General features: G+C 39.9%; 2 protein-coding genes across 3 annotated transcripts in view; one reads left to right on the top strand and one right to left on the bottom strand.

Annotated features, from left to right (window-relative positions):
- The window catches only part of TEKT5 (tektin 5), a 30,449-nt gene extending 18,760 nt beyond the window's left edge, over positions 1–11,689 (bottom strand). The window contains exons 1-5 of the mRNA XM_062588422.1: positions 11,129–11,689; positions 10,512–10,595; positions 8,855–8,925; positions 6,637–6,780; positions 2,661–2,883 (exon numbers count right to left, since the gene is read on the bottom strand). Coding sequence (XP_062444406.1) covers positions 2,661–2,883; positions 6,637–6,780; positions 8,855–8,925; positions 10,512–10,595; positions 11,129–11,689 — 1,083 coding nt within the window. The remainder of the gene's footprint in view (positions 1–2,660; positions 2,884–6,636; positions 6,781–8,854; positions 8,926–10,511; positions 10,596–11,128) is intronic.
- A 2,909-nt stretch (positions 11,690–14,598) lies between these two features.
- On the top strand, positions 14,599–21,128 carry NUBP1 (NUBP iron-sulfur cluster assembly factor 1, cytosolic). 2 transcript variants are annotated; one of them, XM_062588315.1, is made up of 11 exons: positions 14,599–14,658; positions 14,740–14,844; positions 15,024–15,160; positions 15,382–15,450; positions 15,761–15,793; positions 16,742–16,832; positions 17,952–18,106; positions 19,266–19,376; positions 19,507–19,609; positions 20,299–20,402; positions 20,961–21,128. In XM_062588315.1, exons 1-11 carry the CDS (start codon positions 14,625–14,627, stop codon positions 21,018–21,020), a joined length of 1,002 nt encoding a protein of 333 aa, XP_062444299.1. In that variant the 5' UTR covers positions 14,599–14,624; the 3' UTR covers positions 21,021–21,128. The 2 variants fall into 2 exon arrangements, with proteins under 2 accessions (XP_062444299.1, XP_062444300.1); XM_062588316.1 differs by having other exon boundaries at positions 20,319–20,402.
- The last annotated feature ends 256 nt before the right edge of the window (positions 21,129–21,384 follow it).

Raw genomic sequence — 21,384 nt, forward strand, 5'->3', positions numbered from 1 at the left:
AAATGAAACTGTGACGCCCATTGTCTAATTGCTATTAGATATGAAGGGAACAGGAACTGTAGTAGCTGCTTTTGATTATAATTATATCCCAAGGGAAGAACAGAAGTACAGTACAGTTTAAGTGCAGTACAGTCTCCTAGCTCCTCCAATGGCTTTCCTATCTAAATATATTCTAGTGATTTTTTTTCTCTGATGATTACAATCTATACTGCAAGCCTGGAGCAAGGAATAAAAGGTGGTCTGTTACGCTTAGCTCTAGATGACTGTTTACCAGGTGCTTGCTCCTTAGTCACTCTTGCCTTCGCTTTCCTTCTCCTCCTTCTTGTCTTTTCACGGCACAATCATGAGCAAGAGAATTAATAGGACTCCTATCATATAACATCTGCTACATCTTAACCAGCAATGCTTTCACTGAGCAAACCTATTCATTCCGTTTTCCTTTTCACAGTTACTCAAAGTTCTTGGCTTCTGCCAGGTGAAAAGCTGTAGGCTGAGACTGAGAATCAGAACTAGACACCTAGAGCAGAGCGCAGTATCTTAGCTATCTTCTGTTATTCAGAAATACATACTTAGGGAATGACAGTCAGCCTATGGAAATGACATGGTGGAGGAAAACGAAACCATTTTCTTGCATCCAAATTCAGCAGCACTGACCAGCCTGAGTTTTCCTCACTAGCACATGCAATCTTCTTCTCTACTAGCATTTTGTTATTCTGCTCTAACTGCTCTAGCTATGAGGATGCTTATATGAGTAAGGTATCTCTGCAATGGAAGTGCTGATTATCACTTTGTATGTCAGCATATACAGTCTCAGTAGTTCATAAAGAGAAAGAAAGGACTTGCAGGCTTTCCTGTCTACACGACGCTTTTTTATTCATGCGTACCACACAAACTAATTATTCTTTCTATAAAATATGATTACTCAGTTTCTTCAGATAGCTTATTACTGCAATGTAATGATGTGATAATATAGGGAAACAATCAGTTTTTCTTCCGTTATATTAGTTATCAGAAGTTATCTCATTGTATCAACTGGACTCCATGACCAAATCTCTGGTATTATGTTGACATCTCACAATGCAGTTTGTGATTCTATATATGTGCTTTGTGCTACATTATGCTTTAAGGCCTTTTATAAAAGTGACACTCAGAAGCATTAGAAAAGGTCAATGGAAAATGTGAAGCAAATATTCATAAATAAAATCCATGAGAGGCTTATATTTATAAAAATGCTTCAATTTAAGGAGAAATTGCTGTAGATGCCTTTATTCATATTCAATGTAAAACATATGAAGACTACATTCATCATCTTTCCCAATTTATAAGCAGAAAAAAAATTGGAAGAAAACACATTCATTTATGTGTTACGATTTCACACATTTAGCTGGTTAGTTTGCACTTTCCTAAGAGTTCCTGAAAGTAAACTAGAAACAAAATCTTGAACTACTTTGAGCAAGCAGAATGGCAGGAAAACACTGTTGTGTGAATGCACTGTTGCCAGATGTGCACTGAAACAAATGAGTGAACAGGAATAAAGCCACTTCATTTGATAAATGCACTAGGAGTTTGGATATATAACATTATCAAACCCCTTTTAAAGCTTGACTTAAATTTATTGACTCAGATTTATTATTGTTACTGACAAGACGGTGGAATGAACTATTAAGTGAAATTTGTCACCATGCTATAACATAGTTGGTTTGTTTTCTTGTAAAAAAAATAAAATTTTAAGGATGCTTTATTGTTTTCTTAAATTATTCAGCTTAGCTACAACAAACTAAAAAAAGAAAATAGGTTTAAGTAATTTGGGATAATAAAGGAGGTATGAAACTGCAGCTAGACAGGAAGTCCACAAGATCTTTGGAAAAGTCAAATTGATTGTGAAGAAATAAGAATCTACAACTGTTGCACAGATCAGTTAATGCAAAATGCAGCACAGAAATGTCTTCATATTGAAGGAGGCATGGTGCCTTTAGCAAATTAGCCTTGGTCTGTCATTCAGACCATTTCTCCTCCATGTAACTTATCCCAGGTAGAAAATAAAAGAAGCCAAAGTTAACATTCTCATCAGTGCTGATTTTGTCTGTCCTGTCTCTCAAACTTTCTTAATTACATTTAACTCAAATATTTTTTTTAAAAAAAATTAGCTGATGCACAGCTCTTTCCTTGCTGCTGCAAGATGAAAGTGCAAAAATTTAGTCTTCCCCTTCCAAATGTGCTACTGTTTATAGGACTTTTTATTTGCACAGTTTCCAAAGTTAGCTTATTATTTATACAATAAAACTAAATAAAATTAAATAAAGTAATTCATGTACAATTCCTGGGCCAGAAAATAGTTGGGAAATATCAGCAACAAATATAAAATACTAAAAAAATATCTAAGATATCTTTCCCCACTGTAGAACTGTAAGTTGCAAATGAACATAATCAGAGTAAATCTCCACATAGGGCTGATGTTGTATGATATAAAACCTCATCTTGTCCATCTGCTCATCTTTGAGTCATATGATCTCATATGTATGTGTGATTCTAATGCACTGCTTGAGGAAAAGTAATACAGCTCTACATTTTGGGGAGATGCTCATTGATGAAGGATGTAAACTCTAGAAAAACTTCTATATATTATAACAGGCAGCTGCCGACCCTTAGTAATTTCTTACCTTGGCCAGTTGTGCTTGAAGTTTATTCTTTGCATCAGCTACTTCGGAAATGCGATTATTAAAAGCCAAGTTAGTACTCGTGAAATGACTCCACATCTCCTCAGATGCATTCTCCAGTGCAACCTCTGTCTCATTCCGGAGCCTGACAGAGTTGGCCCTTGCGTGCTGAGAGGACTTGATATTGTCTTCAGTAAATTTAGCCCATGTTTCAGGAACTGAAACACTAGAAAGAAATTTTTTAAAAGGAAGAAGATAAAGCTTAGGTGAGCTATCTTCTGTTTAGTGATTATTACAGAATCATAGAATCACAGAATGGGTAAGGTTGGAAGGGACCTCTGGAGATCATCTAGTCCAACCTCCTTGCTCAAGCAAGGTGACCTAGAGCATGTTAGACAGCATTGCATCCAGGCGGGCTTTGAATATCTCCAGAGAAGGAGACTCCACAACCTCTCTGGGCGACCTGTTCCAGTGCTCTGTCACTCTCACAAAGAAGAAATTCCTCCTCATACTCAGGTGGAACTTCCTGTGGTTCAGTTTGTGCTCATTGCCTCTTGTCCTGTGGCATGGCGCTACTGAAAAGAGTTTGTCCCCGTCCCCTTGACACCCTCCCTTCAGTTACTTGTACACATTGATCAGATCCCCCCAGTCTTCTCTTCCCCAGGCAGAAGAGGCCCAGCTTTCACAGGGCCTCTCCTCACAGGGCAGATGCACCAGCCCTCTGATCATCCTCGTAGCCCTATGCTGGACTCTCTCCAGTAGCTCCATGTCTCTCTCGTCCTGGGGAGCCCAGAACTGGACACAGTGCTCCAGATGAGGCCTCCCCAGGGCTGAGTAGAGGGGCAGGATCACCTCCCTCGACCTGCTGGCAACACTCTTCCTAATGCACCCCAGGAGACCATTGGCCTTTTGGGCCACAGGGGCACATTGCTGGCTCATGGTCAACTTGGTGTCCACCAGCACTTCCAGGTCCTCCTCTGCAGAGCTGCTCTCCAGAAGGTCAGCCCCCAGCCTGTACTGGTGCCTAGGGTTATTCCTCCCTTGGTGCAGGACCCTGCACTTGCCTTTGTTGAACCTCAAGAGGTTCCTCTCTGCCCAGCTCTCCAACCTGTCCAGGTCTCTCTGAATGGCAGCACAGCCATCAGCTGTATCAGCCACAAAGTGTTCATTCATTGAACTGTGTGCAACCTTACACATCAGATGATTTTATGAATTCCATATCTGATATTTTTGTATGTTTTTCTTGCAAACCAAAGATTTGTCAGTACTTACGGAGAGCTGTTCCTTCCACAGAATTCCTATGGTTGCTTAGCTGTTGTAGTACAAAAAGTAAAAAAAATAAAATAAAATAAAAATAAAAACCCCAAAATGCAACAACTATTTCCTGAAATAGTGGACAAGTAAATTACATTAACCCTCAGCAGAATCTTTGTTTTCTAGCCAGTATTTATATAGCTGCTAACTAGAGGTCTCAATGCCTTTGGCATCAGCTCCAAATGTATTGCTTTATAAAGAATGACCTATTCTTGAATACTTATTGTATATTTATGCTTAAAAATAGTTTTTCAGGTATGCATGTCAGCAGTATAGCTTCACTCCATTTTTAACAGACTAGATTACTAACAACTCTAGGTGGTGGTCTGAGTTGATACCTGCTGTGTTTCAGCTGAAGTTTGACTCTGTGATTTGAGATTTGTGATTTGAGAATTTGATTTCTCTGTGTCAAGTTTCAGAGTGTTAATAGCTTTGAGGGATTGTTAGGTTATTTAGCATGAGTACCTGTACACTGCAGACCATCAAATTAGATTCAAATAGTGTATATTTTTGCAACTCTAAGGCCTTTATCCTGGGAAGACTGAGTTGTGTGTCACCACCAGAGAACATGGACTCCATTGTAGTTTAGGAAAGATGGGCAAGAAACCACAAAGAGGGGGACTGTTACACAGTTCATAGCTTCCGACAGCTGTCTCCTATCAGAGCAGCCCATTGCATGAGATGTAACTTGTATAATGAAGTGTGTAATGAAGTATGGGACTCAGACCTCCTAGGAGCCTTCATCATCAGAAGGAATGATAGCGGGAAACGAGACAAGCCACTGACCTAGGAGTCAGACTAACTGGACTTTTCTCCCAACCCCATCACTGTCCTTCTGTGTCATTTGGATAAATGTTTACCTTAACTTGCAGGGCTATTACAGGTAAATTCAGTAATATCTATGAGATATTCAGAACTGGCTCTGTTAGGGGAAATCCTGAAAATATGCAATAAAACTGAATATAGGGCTCCTGCACTGAAAAATACCACGCATTGAGGGTTCCTCTGCAGAATGCTGTACACACTCAAACTTTAGGATGTCTGATTTCATGTCCAAGCTTCACAATTGCCCTTCATTATCATAACTGACTGAATGTAAAACCCAAATTCAGATCTTTCCAAACTGAGAATCTATGTGGCTTTAAACTGGCAGCCTGAGCCCTCCCTTTGCTGAAAGTTTGAATCTAGATACTGTGATTTACACTGCCATGGAAGGTTTTCGGGATATGAAGGATGGACAAAACAAATCTGCAGGTGAACACTTTTAACCCCATCCAGATGTGGCTTTTAATGCCAGTAAAGCCATTAATCTCAGCCATTTATTTCAACAGACACACCCTCTCTGCCTCACTGGGCATTTGAGGATCATTTCAGTGCATCCTTTTAACCACAAATTGCTATTTATCATATAGTGTTGTTAGTGTCTAGTTTGTCAGGAAAGTTTAACTGAACCTCCTTGTTGTGCTCTATTCTAAATTATTAAGCTGATTCATTCTCCTTTTCAATGAAAACAAAGGTAAGAAAAATTGACAATTTCAGAGTGATTAGGAATTTGTGGTTGCTTTTTAGGGAGGGAGAACCAGCTATTTGAATTTAAAAGGAAAAGAAGTGTGTAGAAGGAGCGATGACATTAGGAAAGCACAAAGCTTGGGGATGTATAGAATTACCACTGTGCAGGCAGTGCCCCTTCTGCTAGTTACATAGTTGGGACCAGTGACCAGTGCTTACAGAAAGTGAGCTGTGAAAGCTACCCTGGGCATGACACGATGTGCAGCATACACCTTGAAAAGTAGTGCAGCATAAGCTAAATTCACCTCCTTCTTTAATGCACTGCTTAGCCTCCTGGATTACTTCTTCCTTCACCCAGAAATCTTTAGTATATTTTAGGAAAAGGGACAAATATTTTACTTGCCACACTGAAAGGCTGAGGCAAACTTCTTTAGGTATTTAGACTTCTTTCTTCCCACAAAACTTCCCCCTAAAAACTATCCATGTATGTTAAACTCTCCAGGATCAAGTCACTATTTTTTGAGTTTGACATTTGCTTTTTTCACATTTTAACGGAACACTGAGAATAAGTATTAAGGGACACAGAAAGTTTTCAGTGTTACTTAGTGGCCTTTTTTACAGTTTTTCATAGGGTATTCCTCTCTCTCCAAACTGAAATACTGATATTGCTGAATGAGAAGATTTGGAATTCCTTAGTGCTACACATTTATTTAGGCAGTTGCTCTGAAAAGTTTCAGACACACAACAAGCCATCACAGTAAAGTGCATAAATCAGCATAGTAAACATAAACTGACTGTGGTAACAGTTACTGATCTAGATAATCTTAGTGTACTTTCAGGGTTTTTTGTTTGTTTGTTTGTTTGTTTGCTTTTCTCTATGGTCTGGATAGATTATATACATTTTATGATTATAAAATAAGCTTCCAAGAAGCTTTCCATCTTGACTATCTGAAATACTTAATCTGGTCTTCAACATTGCTTTTCCAAACTGTAATTTACTTGGCTGTCTCTATTGAATGATTCAGGCAGAAAACACCTGCTCAGCTTTGCTTCTAAGTGCTGCAGGTATGCCTCAGCCTGACAAATGTGCCGTAGTCAGGCTTACATACAGCAAGGAGCATGAAAAGAGAAGGCTACAATAACTGCTAATACTCACGTTCCATCTATTTTCTCCACTCCGTGGTAAAAGCTGATGCTGTCTGATGTGTTTCTCAGGTTAAAACACTTCTCATCAATAAAATGGGCTGAGTTTTTGTCAGAAATATCTTGCTCCAGGGCATGCTGTACATCTCTGTTGATACTGTGAAGAACAAAGTCTTACCTTAATATGATCCATCTTTTATGTTTTTGTGCTGAATAGCTAATTCCTTTCATTCTGCTTCCTCCGGCACATGATTTTATAGTCTACTGGCATTTACACTGTGGCATGAAAATGCTTTGCACTATCATTTAGCTAGAGGGAGCTGCTATACCATTCATGCCTGCTCAACTTTTAGCCTCTGCTAAGTATTCCCCAAAGACCTGTATTTAACTCACTGCATTTAACAGTTTGTCATTTTGATGATAGATAGATGACCAAAAGCATGAAAAACAAGAGACAGTTGTTTTGTGCCATGAAGGAAAGCTGCAGAGCAAAAGGGAGGAGGCTTTCAGTGGTTACCTTCCTGCCAGAAAAGCTGCAAGTGTTTCCCAGGTTTCCAGACCAGAGGGAAAAAGTCACTTAGAATAACTCTAGTGTACATCACTAGAAAGCAAGTCTGCTTAAATATTTCTGCTCAACTTGACTACTAGGAGGAAAACATGTTGCTTCATTTCTGCTTTCTTACCCACAAGGAATTTTTGGAATAATGTACTTTCCTTTGGCTCCTCGAAAGAGGGAGGAGGCCTGACACAGCCTTTTGACTAAAATGGGAGCAATATCGATGAAGAAGAAATCAAAATGCTTCTTTCCAATGCATCAGGAAGACTGCAAATGTTCACATTTTTGCAAATATTGCTGTTTCTATGATGTAGCTGTCAGTTGGCACTACTATTGGTCTGCTTGCTGTGGTCACAGAACTGAATCAAAGGTAGCTCCAAATCCCAGACAAAGGAGTTAGACAGAGTTCATGCTACCTGGTTTTTATCTGATTATGTACTCAATATATTACAATAGTGGGATGAGCTCTAGAAATGCATCTAACATGACTCATGCGAGAGTGTCATTAATCATGCAATCATTTGCAAAACCTGCTTATGTCATTTTCTCCCATAACCTAACAATTAAGTACTGCTGGTCGTAATTTTACCTTCCTGATATACGAATACTTGTACTCTCTCTTTTGAGAGTCTTCTCATGTCATGTTGCATAAACATGACTTTTTTATTTTTGACAGTTTGGAGTACAGAAGAGACTGTATGGAGTTTTACTTAATTAAATGTTAACACTGTAGTATAATTTGCAGTTACCAGGAATTTGCATACTGTCAAAGAAATAAATTCCAAAGCCAAAGCCTCCTATAACATGCATAAAAATAATTTAGGTTCATTCCATAACTCCACTGTTAAAAAAATACATGATGTGCTTATATGCCAGTTTATATACATATATATTATATGCCAGTTTATATATATATATATATATAAAATATTATATATATATATATATATAAAAATAATTTATAATTCCTTTAAATGTAGTTTGCATTTAAAAAAATATTCAGTTCCTTCTGAACTTTACTTCAGTGTGACACGTAGCAACACTGGCATAATTTAGTTATAATACCGGTGTCCCGATATTCAGCTTAAACATGCCTTTTAAAATTGAGTCATCTTTGGAAACTCCAGTTGCGAAACACATCTACCTAATGTTACTTGAGAGCCTGCTGCCTCCTCACTCCCTTGCATGGCAAGCTGGCATGGGAGGTCTGTTCTTAGCACTCTCCAGAAGAGTCCCCAGAGAATGGTATGTCTTACCACACTAATCGGCATTCACTAATCAAGTGGATATATTAGGCTGTTCTTTCTCCATTCCTATGAATCCAGCTTTACTCTGCTATAATTTTTTAAGCCAGCTATTGAAAAACAGACTCTCACATCTTTGTAGTGGTCTTCCATAAATGAGTCTGGAAGGGTGGTGATGACAGCAGATGAGAGAAATCTTTGGCAGAAGACAGAGCATGGCAAATTGACCCTGCTTGAGCAGGGGAGGGGGGGGATTAGACTACATGATTTGACTTCTATCATTAGTAAGAATTAGAAGTGGAGGACAATGAGCATCTGACAGAGTAAAGTCTCTTACTTTGCCTTTGCTGTCTTCAATCTATCATAGATACCAGCTAGCACTGAATTCAGCTTTCCTCTCTGAAAAACAGAATGTAAATGTAAATTCTTACCCCAACTGTTGACTGATTCTTTCTGCAAGTCTTCTCATTCTTGCTTGCCAGTCTTTGAGTAGATCAACCTCCTACAGTGGAAAATACCCAGTTGTCAGTGCTTTCATTATACTTCATTTGTTTTAGGGAATTTGTATTGTATTCTGCATAATCCAGATGTTGCAACTGTCTCACATATCTCACATGTATTGTGGATCCAGAAAGGATATGTTTTGGTCCCTTTCTTCCTTTATGCTTTTTTTGTTTGTTTGTTTGTTTTATGGCTTTTTCCTGTTATATCAAGCATGTTTGTAGATCTTAATGGATGCAGTCACCATAATAAAAATAAGGTCAGATTTTACTTGGTTCAGTTGTAATGAAGACACTTGAAACGAGAGCCTTAATACATTGAGCTACTCTCTCTAATTCTTCAGGTGCTTTTCTAGAGCAATACAAATATTTTGTTAATATGTGTAGCTTGAAAATATGTCTGACTTTAGAAGCAGGCTCTGTAAGGGGCTATATTGCAATATTCTTTGAGAGTGTATATGTTAGCCAAGATTCCATTCAGCTTAAAATGAATAAAAAATACTCAAACAAACCACACTGAAAACTACATAAACACTGTAATTATGGTCCCTCAAACAACTATATACTATGCCAGCCTCTTTCTTTTAAAAACAATTCTTTTTAGCCAAAGTACCCTCTTGCTAGAGAGTGTATAAAGTTTTGTCATATATGAGTGAGTTTCAAAACTGTGAATAAATTGTTTCTAATAATTTGGAAGTCATTAAGACATCCCAAATTTAAAAACACAACCTCTGTCTCCACACTTGTGCTGTGTGTCTGTGTGTGTGTGTAGGAGTGAGAGCAGCTTTAGAATAGGCTCTCCTACTATTACAAAATAAGCCGTTGTTGTCCTTTGCAGTCAGTCTTGAGCTTGCATAGCAGTCCTTGGGGAGATTGGGTGAATAGTTTTCATTTTTCATTTTGAAAAAAAAAAATCATCTGTTCATGTGGAAAAGTGGGCAGTATTTCATCCTGCCCTGAATTCTCTTCCTCACTTAAATGCTAAACAGTTAAGATAATATGTATTTGCTCCTTGGTGCTTCATTAAAAGCTCTAAAACTCAAAGTTGCAGATTGTAGGCTCAAAACAAACATTGTGGTTATCTAAGTGGCCTAGACATCTTTCCACAATCTTCTCATCCTTAATAATGCCTGAAGCAATGGCAAAATGAAAAAAAAAATTACTTTTTTTATTTTTAATTTAAAGGATTTAACAATCAGTTATTATCCATCTATCCATCTGATTTTCTTTGTTTAGTAAGATTATACATATTGCAAGATAGTAAATCAGCATTTTATATTGAAAGCTCTAAGGACTTCTGAAATTTTATATACTGTGGCCCAGAAAACAATCTTGATAAATATTTCTACTTTGTTTTGTAAGATTACAGAAGATAGAACTGAACAAGACCTCCCAAGGATGCTAGTCTGTTCCTCTTGCCTGGGAGAATGAACAGAATATTAAACATACCCAGCATCTGTAGTTTAACCTGGCTTCTTCCCGTAAGTAAATGAAGAAATTATTTCGATTATTTTTTTCCCTGATAAACATTTAGTTGAGTGTAGTTATTCCTATCGTTTGAGAGATAAACTAATAAGTTGAATCTTACCTTTATGAGGCTCTTTTCCACATCATCATGAACTAAGTCTATACCCATCCGCTTCTCACGGTTGTACAGGCACTCTAGGGCTGTCTGCAAGCAAACCAAGGAACATTTGCAGTAGCCTCAGTACTGCATGGTGAACCGAAACCCTGAGTTTTGCTGAAAGGGCCACTAGGCTGACATGTCAAGTAATGAACCATTTACTGAGGGTGTATCAGAATAGGAGGTGGCTTCACTGCACACAACTGATCAGTCCTCGTGGTTCATTCTTACCTGTTAAAGGTAAGAATACTTTTAAGGATTAGCTGCCATCATAGCTGCCATTTGGTTAGCTGCATATTAATGTGCAGCCTGGGCCAAATCTCAGCATGCCTGAACTATAGCGCAAATGGAGTGTAGATTAAAACCTCTGTGTTGTTTATCATGTTGCTATTCATTGCAAAATTCCTTGATCTCAGCTCCCCTCAACCTCCCAATGCAGACATTTGAAAACTTAATGCCTATGTAAGGGAGTGACTGCATGACTACAGTTAGTGAATAGGAAACTCAATTAACCTGCTCAGCAAGTTACCTGTACCCATTCTCCAAAACTGTTATGAAGAAAGTAGCTACCTCCAGCCTACCTTCAGTGGTCCTTGTACTTCATCTGCAGCACATTCGAGTCGCTTTTTTGCTGTCTCCAAGGCATGGTTCTCTGTCAGCAGACACTCCTGCTCGTAGACCAGCTCAGATCTCCAGAAATCAAGGTTGGAGAGCCTCTCTCCTAGGTTTCTTCTGCTTTCTTCTTGCATCTGGTAGGTCAACTGGTCCTTGTCTTGCATCAGTCGCATCGAATCCATGTTCAGTTTACCAGCCCAGTGCCGGGAGGCTTCAGACCCTTTTAACTGCACCAGGTTTGCTTGGTGCCAGTCATGAGGGCTGTAGCGGGTGTGCAGGGCAGATCGCAGTGATGGCAGCACAGTGGGTGGCCGCCTCGCAGGATTAAGCTGATCAACAGGGTTGGGAGGAACTGAAGACACTTTGTAAAACAGGCTGGGCCTCCACGAATTGAGGTAGCGGTAGCCAGGGAGGTAGTAGGACTGGTAACTGTCCTTGGTGGTGCTGGTGGGAGCTGGGTCGGGGAACAGGCAGCTCCTCCTTGTGCCGCAGTAGCTGGCAGTCTGAGTGGTCCCAAGAAACTCCATCCTCACCCCACCCAGCCCGAAGCTGTCGGCACCCTCAGCCTGCCCGAGCAGCGTGGGGAGCCGGGAGGGACAGCAGTGTCTCTCAGAAGGTGCTGCTCTTAGGGTGGTTCCACAGCGGGCTCTGTGACACAGCAGCAGTGTCACAGAGCTCTGTGGTGGCACTGCTGGGGCAGCCGGGCAGCATGCTGGAGGAGGGTGGCAGGCCTTCAGGGGCACAGGCTGGCGCAGAGCCCGGGCAGAGCGCCCCGAGAGCCCAGCACCTCCAGGAGCCCCCATGCCCACCTTCTGCCTGGGGCCTCGTGGGTCGTCTGGCTGAGGAGCCATGCTCTGAGCCAGAGCACACCACTGTACATGTTGGCCACCCCGAGGTCTAGGCATAGCAGACAGCTTGGTTTTGGTGCAGAGCAATCCGCCAGTGGCTCAGTCTGGGGGGCCTGGAGGTTTCCCTTCAGTGAGCTTGCCTGGAGCAACATGACAGTGCCAGAAAAATCAAAAAGGTTCTTGTACATCAGTTAGTTGCTGCAGGGAACTGTAGCAATAGAGACAAGTGTTTCAGACAGACAGATAGACTCTGGGAGACATCGCTTACAGTCCTCCAATGATCTCTATGAAATATTTGAAAGATTTGGTCCAAACAGACCAAAAGAAAACTATAAATATCTTGGACTTCGCCCATCCCCTCGCTGTGCATTCATCTTTCATCAACTGTATAAAAGATGAAGAGACTTTCTTCTCCTCTTCTGATGATTTTGCTCCAGTTTTAAATGTTGAGTAACTTCTCATAGAATGAACTTTTCTCTTTTTTCCTTTCAGTCTGGCCTGTCTGGCACAGACCTCTTTCTGAAATCCACTGCTCTAAGACTGCACTGTGACCCACCTGCTATGCCAAGAATTTGGCATGTAAATAATTACTTATAATTAGGCATTGTATTTTACTATCATAAGAAAGATTCCTTCAATCAGTGCTGATTTTTTCTAGGGTGAAGGCTGGACAACAACCATCTCTTGTTCTTCTCCAGATACATGACTATGAAATGGCTTGTTAACTCATTTTTCAATTTGGGCAAATAAAATCTATATGCATGTATATGCATTAAATTTCAGCATATTTTGTCTCAGAAAGCTAGCGTAACATTATGGCCCAGCTAAAACAAGGTAATTTTAAATAAATTTCATTATAAATAAAATGTATCTTTTAATGATGTTTAAAATATATACAAATGTAGGTGCTAAATGTAGAAACGAGAAGTACAGGTAAGGGAACCACGCTGATTAGACAGGGAGTAGATTGGGCTGTATAAATAGGAAAAGATTGATATTGCAAATGCTTATGCACACAAGAAACCTTCCTCCTGCAGTAACCAATTGAATTAATTCTCAGGAGCTGCCATGGGGGTAAAGTTACGCCGCAGTATAAGAGATTGCAGGAGTATTCGCAGAGTTACTGCTCAGTTCGGCCTGACTCAGGATATCATTTTAGCAAGATACCCTTGTAAGAGAAGCCATTGCTGTCTCAGGAGGAAGGTGAGTTCAGAGGAAGAGAAAGATTTTTTCTTTTTGGCACTTTTTGTGGGAAATGCTCTAAATACTATCAGAAGTGGAGGAAATGATCTGTTGACTCCAAAAGAAAAGGTTTTGAACACATATCTCATTTTCACGTGTGAAAAGTCCTGCTGACATCAGTGAATCTAATCCACATGTTTGAAAGGAAGCATAGATGAAAAGCACTGTACTGAGTTTTAGTCTAAAATAGAGCCAATTTTTTCATATGGAAGGTACGGTATAAATTTCTCAGGTGTGTCTTACTAGTTCCTCCTACTGTAGACATTTGAATTCACATAAACACTTCCCCATTTTTTTTTTTGTTTTTTACAGTACAAGCAGAAAATAATTACAGAGCAATAAATGCAGAAGTTATACAACTATCAAGCGGGAATGGGCATTCACCTGAGAAAAATATATTTGAAATGGAAAATATGTAATAGTTTATTTATTAATGACAAAAAATATAGAGGCCAAACTCTATCATAGACAGCTTAATTAAATGTATTTTTAAAAGTTTTTCTTGTTTACCTTTTTGTAGGTGGATAGTTATGTAGGAAAAAAAATCAAATTGTTCTTTTTAGAAAACTAGTAACTGTTAAAGTGGAGAGTGTTTGTAAATAGATAACTTTGCAGTATTTTTTGTCCAAAAGACTAATTTCACATCAGGATGTGCTGGTACCTTTCCAGATATTACCAGATACTCTTTTCTATATGTTATTTTCCAAGGTGAAACCATCTTAGATATTAACTAAAATGCTTGTATATTAATACAAACAAGTTGTGGGACTAACCATGCAGAAATCGGAATACTTGAGAAAATGTTCATATCAGAAAATCTTTATTTTTGCGACACTTGCAGCCAGCATAACAGAAAGAGGCTTTGTGAGCGGGAAAGGCCATTGACGCACTAGCAGTTCATCTGAAATCACCTCGTATCTTTGCCTTTCTCTCAAGCTTGAGTTACCGTCAGTGGTTTTTAAACTAGGACTTGTGGGCTTCATCTCAGGAGTAAGTAACGTTGTCTCATGCCGAGAAACTAAGACAAGATAGACTATTGATTTTATTGCTTTTATGTTATATGCATCTCCGTAAGAAAAAATGAAAACTCCTTTAAAGGACATGTAGGTGTTTTGTGGGACATGTATTTGGGGGGGGGTCCAAGGCAAAACAGGCGCAAGGCAAAGCCTCGCCCCGCCCGGCGGCCGCCGCCGACACCCCGCCGCGGGGCGCCCTCTGGCGGCCGCCGCCCCGCCCCGCCCCGCCCCGCCCTCCCCGCAGCAGGCGCGAGGTGCCGCGCGCAGGCCCCAGCGCGTGCGCGCGAGGCACGCGGCGCCCCTTCCTAGCTCCGCCCCCTCGGCCCCTCGCGGAGGTGACGCAGGCGGCGGGCGCCATGGCCGAGGTGGCGGGAGGCGCGCGGCCGGAGGGTGAGGGGCGCGCGGCGTCGGCGGGCTGTCCCTGCCCCCCTTCCCCAGCGCTCGCGCTGCAGCTCTCGTTTCCCGTTACAGACTGTCCCGGGACCAGCAGCGCCCAGGCGGGCAGGGCCGCCGCCTGCCACGGATGCCCCAACCAGAGGCTCTGCGCGGCCGGCGCCGCCGCTGCCCCGGACCCGGGTGAGGGAGGCCCCGAGGCGCGGCGGGCGGGGCCGCGCGGGGGGCGGGGCGGGGCCGCGCGCGGGGGGCGGGGCGGGGCCGCGCGGGGGGCGGGGCGGGGCGGGGCCGCGCGGGGGGCGGGGCCGCGGCCGCGCGGTGCCCGCTGACGGCGGCGGGGCCGGTGCCGGTGTCGCCCGCAGCGGAGGCGGCGGAGCTGCGGGAGCGGCTGCGCGCCGTGAAGCACACCATCCTGGTGCTGTCCGGGAAGGGCGGCGTGGGCAAGAGCACCTTCAGCGCCCTCCTGGCACACGGGCTGGCCGCGGACGAGGCCAAGCAGGTGGGGCGGCGGCGGCGCGAGGCGGCGGCGGCTGCCGCTGCTGTCAGCGCGGCCGCGGGGAGCGGGCCGGGGCCGCGGCCGCGCCGCTCAGCCCGTGCCCCGTCTCGTTAAGCGCTTAAACTGCTTCCATTGCTAAGTGCATTTTATTGTCTTCGTTGAATGATCTGGTCTTTGCAAACAGCCCTATGCAAAGGCACTTCCAGTGGTCTCTCTTCTTGCAGGTTGCTCTGCTGGACATAGATATTTGTGGGCCGTCGATCCCTAAAATGATGGGTCTGGAAGGAGAACAGGTATATTTCTGTAGCTTTTACAGCGGTGACTTAGTACAAAAGTTCTATTTATTTTCAGGATCACTAGTTCTGCAGACTACCAAGTGAGCAGCTAGTGGTAGGCTAGTATGTTATAAAACTATTTAAAAAATGCTATTTAAAACTCTTACACAGGTTTCACTCTGTAGTTTTCTGTTCAACTGTTCTGATAGAGCCAGCAGTATTGCATGTATAGCATAGATCTTCATCAGTTTTGACTTGCATTGTTCATGTGTTATGTAATTTCTGTATTTATTTCTGATTTTATTTCACATATTGCTTCAATATTCAGGTTCATCAGAGTGGTTCTGGATGGTCTCCAGTGGTGAGTCAATTTAACTGTTGCAAAAAGTAGTTTATGGGTTGGAGACTGTTTGTAAGGGGAGGGTGGGGGGTGTCATTTTTTTTAATCCAGTGACACAAATGTCCAAATTCTATGAAATCTGTCTACAGGCCATATAAATCAGAGTTTTAAATTATTTTTGTTGGTAATAATAATGCTGTATTTCCAATATAGTTTTATCATTGTAAATATATTCTCTTTTGTATTGCTTCTTTACTATACCATGTTAATATGGGCAATAAATACTGGTTATTTGATTTCATTACTTTTGGTTGTCATGCAAGCGGTGCGGTATGTTACCCTTTCAATGCCAGACAGGAAGATAGCATCTTAAACACAATTAGGCAAAAGAAAAATTTGTTACCCTTCAGAAAACATGAGGAAAATGTCAGGTGCTTTTGCTGTTAGCGGGATACATGGTAAAGGTAATCTGTCTTTTTTTATAAAAAAAAAAAAAGAGAGAGACAGACAGACCTGATGCTGGGAGGGAAGACTGTTTTTAGCCTTGTGTTGCCTCCAATGATTCCACAAGCCACTGCGAATCTTACCACAAATAATTCTTTGTCATTCCATGAATATAGTTAGATGAGTTATTTTGTCACATGCTCCAGCGTACCAGAGTAAGCATATGAAGTCCCAAGTGGTGATGGGGTATTAGTTTCTCTTCTCTTTTTTTTTTTTTTAATTGCCCTCAGCTATTAGATAACTGACAAGTCCAATCTTCTGTTAACAAGATGACTGTCTTTAGATTACTAAGTGTTGCACAGGAACCTGTGTAGCCTTTAATTTCCTTTGATAAAGGGGAAGAATAAGGCTATGTGCCTTAATTTTCCAAATGTCATTTTTTTTACTCCCCTACTGAAATTACTCTTTCAGTGAAAACTATTTGTTTAGAATTGATTTTTTAATGTTCTACTACTTCTCTGTTAGTATGTTGAAGAAAACTTGGGTGTTATGTCAGTGGGGTTCCTGCTCAGTAGTCCTGATGATGCTGTCATCTGGAGAGGACCAAAAAAAAATGGTATATATCTAATCTTTTCATCAATAATTGATCTGCTTTAAAGACGAAATATCAGCTGAGTTTAATTAATAATGTAAACCTCATATAGTAAGCAGTAGGAAAAACTGGAAAAGTAGTCCAGTTATACCAGAGGTTAATGCTTTAGCTTTGCAGTTTGCAGAACCTTTTAATTTCATCAAATGCATATGTTCAACTAGAGAAAATAAGGGCTTCAGCCACTCCAAAACTGTGGTAACAAAGACTGATTTTAGTTCTGAAAAAGGAATAAAGCACTTTTTTTAAGTCCCACTTCATATTGTTTTTTCCACTTTTAAAACAGTAATCTGTGGGAACAGAAGATACCTAATTGTTGAAGCAACTGTAAAATGTTTTACTGCAGAGTAAAAGCAGAGGAAAAATGGAATAAAATGTGCTTAAATTTAGTCAAATTGCACTAATAACTGAAAATTTTCTTCTTAGAGAACACATTTCATTTACCAGACTAAATTAAAATAAAAAGTTCAGAAATCCAGGTATGCATATGCTTTATTTTTTATTAGTGCAATTTGCACTTAAAGTGGGAGTTTTTGGTGATACTCGTCCTGTGTTCAGCACTATATAATTCTGTAAACAAAACTGTAGCTTCAAGCATTTTGTTTTCACACTGGACATAAAGGTAACTAATAAACTGTAACAATCTAGAAATAGTGGAATCAACTGTTGAATGGTGTTATGAGCTAGAATTTATTTCTAGTCATTTGTGTTGAATCTGCAATGGTAGTAAAATATTTTCCCTTCCCACACAAATTTGACAGAGCAGATGTTTGAGTAAATAGTTACCATATTTTCATTATAGAACCACACACCAAGTTATAGAGTTGCTGGTTGCAGTCTAGCTCAAGATTCTCTTTCATTAGAGAATGCTTTGTCAATATTCCTTCCAATCTTTTTGAATAGTAGACACAATAGGTCAAATACTGTATATTTTTTAAGACTTGACAAAATAAGTGTTTTTGTACTTAAATTGATAGTAGTCAGAAGAAACTGTACCTAGACTTTAAAATTTCAGGTGTGTGTGTGTCTGGGTGTGTCTGTGTGTGTGTATTTTTTCCTGTTTTATATTCTTATGTTTTCTTTTAGGATTGATCAAGCAATTTCTTCGTGATGTGGACTGGGGTGAAATCGACTATCTTATTATAGATACACCTCCGGGTACATCAGATGAACATTTATCGATTGTGCAGTATCTCAGTGCAGCACACATAGACGGTGCTGTTATAATCACCACCCCTCAGGTAAGGGAATTTCATTTTCGTAGACGTAAGCATCAAGGCAGTTAAAGCAAATCCTTGGTTTAGCATCTCTGACTTCAGAGAAATAACAGTACAGATTCTAAGTAAATTGACTAACTTGTTTTGTGCCTACAGATGGCTGGTTTACGTGTTAGCTGGATGTCTCAGTAGGGTAAAGGATCTAAGTGGGTCAGTTACAGCCTGCAAACCACTGAATGGTTCGCAGTCAAAAGTTGTCATGAAGTGAAATGAAGGAAATTTCACTTTCTCTTCAAGTTTACAGTTGGCATTACTGCAAATTTATTATTTAATCACAAATGTTTAAATGTTTAGAAGTTAGTAAAGCTTTGGATTTAACTGGTAAGAGGTACGCTGTTTGACAGCACATAAAATAGCTTGTTGCCTCAAGACTGTACAATAGTAGTCTCTTGCATAAATTGTTCAGACAGGAGACAGCTTCAGACTTGCAAATGGACAGTAGACAACTTTGTGTATTTTATGAAAAGTCAACCCCTGTGCAACTGAAATTTAAAATTTGTCAAATTCAAGCATAAGATTTAATACTTGGTTTGGAAATGTGCAGGAGAGATGAAACTAGCAGAAGATGCTTAGTATTTCCAAGAACAGATGAAAGAAAAAAATGTAAAGAAAGTGAAGTGGTAAGGGTAATACAAGATAGGTGATGAGCGAAGGAGGAGCAAACAGGGGAACTAAATGAGGTCAGGAATGTATGAGAAAAATATGAGGGAATGGTAAGCTATTCCAAATATTAATTTGGAAAGAAATAGCAAATGTAAGCCTGATGGTTCTTGTCTCTCTCTGCTCTGTGGAGAATGCTAAGGGTTTTTCTGTGAACTGAGAATGTAGAAAGCTCCATTTAAAGATGCAAGATGAATGTAAGGGATAAAACATTAATATGGCTGAATCGCTACAAGAATTAAGTCAGATTTCAAAATAGACCCACATTCAGCAGAGGATTATAACTGTTTTTTTGTTCATTGCTAGTCATAATTTATTGGTGGAGTACCTAACAAGTTTGTTTTTCAAAATACAAAGATAGCAATAATTCATTATAAACTTTCTTTAAAATAGCTCTAAGAATGTATTTTAATAGGTTTTCCTTATGGACTGTCAAAATAACACCATTTTCTCTTATTTATAGGAAGTATCACTTCAGGATGTTCGGAAGGAGATCAACTTCTGTCATAAAGTGAAACTGCCTATCATAGGCGTTGTTGAAAATATGAGTGGCTTTATATGTCCAAAGTGTAAGGTAAGGCAATTTGGATCTTGAAGAATTTTTTTTTTATCATGATGTTCTCTGTATATAAAACATTGCTTCTAAAATGCCTTGTTCTCAAAATTGTTGTGTTTTGCTAACTCTGTTTTTTGTGTTGTCACAGAATGAATCTCAGATCTTTCCCCCAACTACTGGAGGTGCAGAGAAGATGTGCCAGAACTTAAGTATTTCCCTCCTGGGTAAAGTGCCTTTAGATCCTCAAATAGGTAATGTTACTGTACTGCACTATGTTTGAAACAAGTTGCACCTATTGTGCTCTTAGTTACAGTGCTCTTACTAATGTCATTACTGGAAAACCCTGACTCGGGCACTGATAAATTAGAATATTAACCATTTTCTCTTGGGTAAATATGCACTTTTACACAGAACATTCTTTTGAATTAAGTTACTGGACCTATGACGGAGCTTGGTGTGAAAAAAGTGGTAATTTCCTTAAGCTGATACTTAATCTTGGCTCATCAGCTATATAATCATGTTCTAAGTACATCGTATCTTTTTGGTATGATCAGCTAAAAACACACAGAATAAAATTATACCACTGCTGGAATAACATCTTGGAAACATTAAGCTTTAAAACTAGCACTTTCACTTTACCAGGTTAGTTACTCGCACTGCCCAAATTCTCTTGTGGATAATGGGCTAGCTAGGGGGAAAAGAACCAAGCTATTACCAATTAATACTTTATTTAATGTTGTCAAGGAACAGATCAGTACTTTGGGAAAAAAATGGAAGTTTTTTGCTACGAGTAATTTCTTTGGAAAGCTAGCTCCAATTATATTACCAATGGAAGAAATTCTTAAGGAGTCTAGAAGCAAGTGTCTGTTTGGAATGGTACAGCTGGGATAAAAGTAAAATCAAGAGGAGCTCATCTGTCTTGTTGCTTTGCTTTTATAAGGTTTTTCTTTGTCCTTCAAGGAAAAAGCTGTGATAAAGGCCAGTCTTTCTTGTCGGAAGTACCTGAGTCTCCAGCTACATCATCTTACAAAAGTATCATTCAAAGTAAGTCTGTGTGAACTGTTCACTGTGTGAACAGATCCTCTCAGTTCCGAGTACTTACCGTCTACAACATGTGATGGTGCTAAACAGAATTATTTTATTCTGCCACTAATAATGCTGTGCACACTGCAGAACATGTGCATAGCAATTATGAAACTAACATATGGAACTACCATATTTACTTGGTTTTGGGAGTCAGTTATTGCTTAGTTTCAGTGTTTGGCTTAAATTATCTATTTTTGGAAAAGATACGGGTATCTTTGCTTTCACAGAAGATTTCTAAGATTCTTGTGGAGGTCTATGGCGGGGAGTTCACTATAAATAAATACAATTGACTAATTATTGCCCCTACTTCTGATAGTAATGACACAAAAAACATACAAAAAGTACCTAAGGAGCAGATGATATGCAGGTTTTAAAATGCAAACAGCTGGGAAATTTCTCAAACCATTCTGGCCACGATAAAGACCAAACTTGTGATACTTGTGCTGATAGGCAATAACCCATGATGTTTGACTGAAATACTGCTTTATTTAATTTTGTTTTCCCCTGACTTTGCAGGGATTCAGGAATACTGTGATCTGCAGCATATTCAAGAAGAAAAGATTATCTAATCAATGAACGGAATAAAAATGTAGTTCACATTAATTATAGAAATGTAAACTTATGTTTTGAACTAATAGAAAGAAAGTATCATTTTGTATATTGCAAATAAATTTGTAATATTAATGTCCTTGCCTTAGTTTTTCTGTAATACTTTTAAGATTCTTGTAGTTCTCAGGTGGTCAGAAAGCTTGCTGGAATGTTAAAAACTGAGCTTTTATCTGTGTTAAAGATGCACTCTGCGTCCAGTGTCATGGTAGTAATACTGAATATGAAGTTGGCTTCTGAAGATACATATATACAAGATTTTATTCAGGAATTTGAATATGAAATACATTTCACTGATACTGGGGCATTATATGTAATACGGCTAATTTACATG

Source organism: Rhea pennata, chromosome 15 (assembly GCF_028389875.1).
Source record: "Rhea pennata isolate bPtePen1 chromosome 15, bPtePen1.pri, whole genome shotgun sequence".
Lineage (NCBI taxonomy): Eukaryota > Metazoa > Chordata > Aves > Rheiformes > Rheidae > Rhea > Rhea pennata.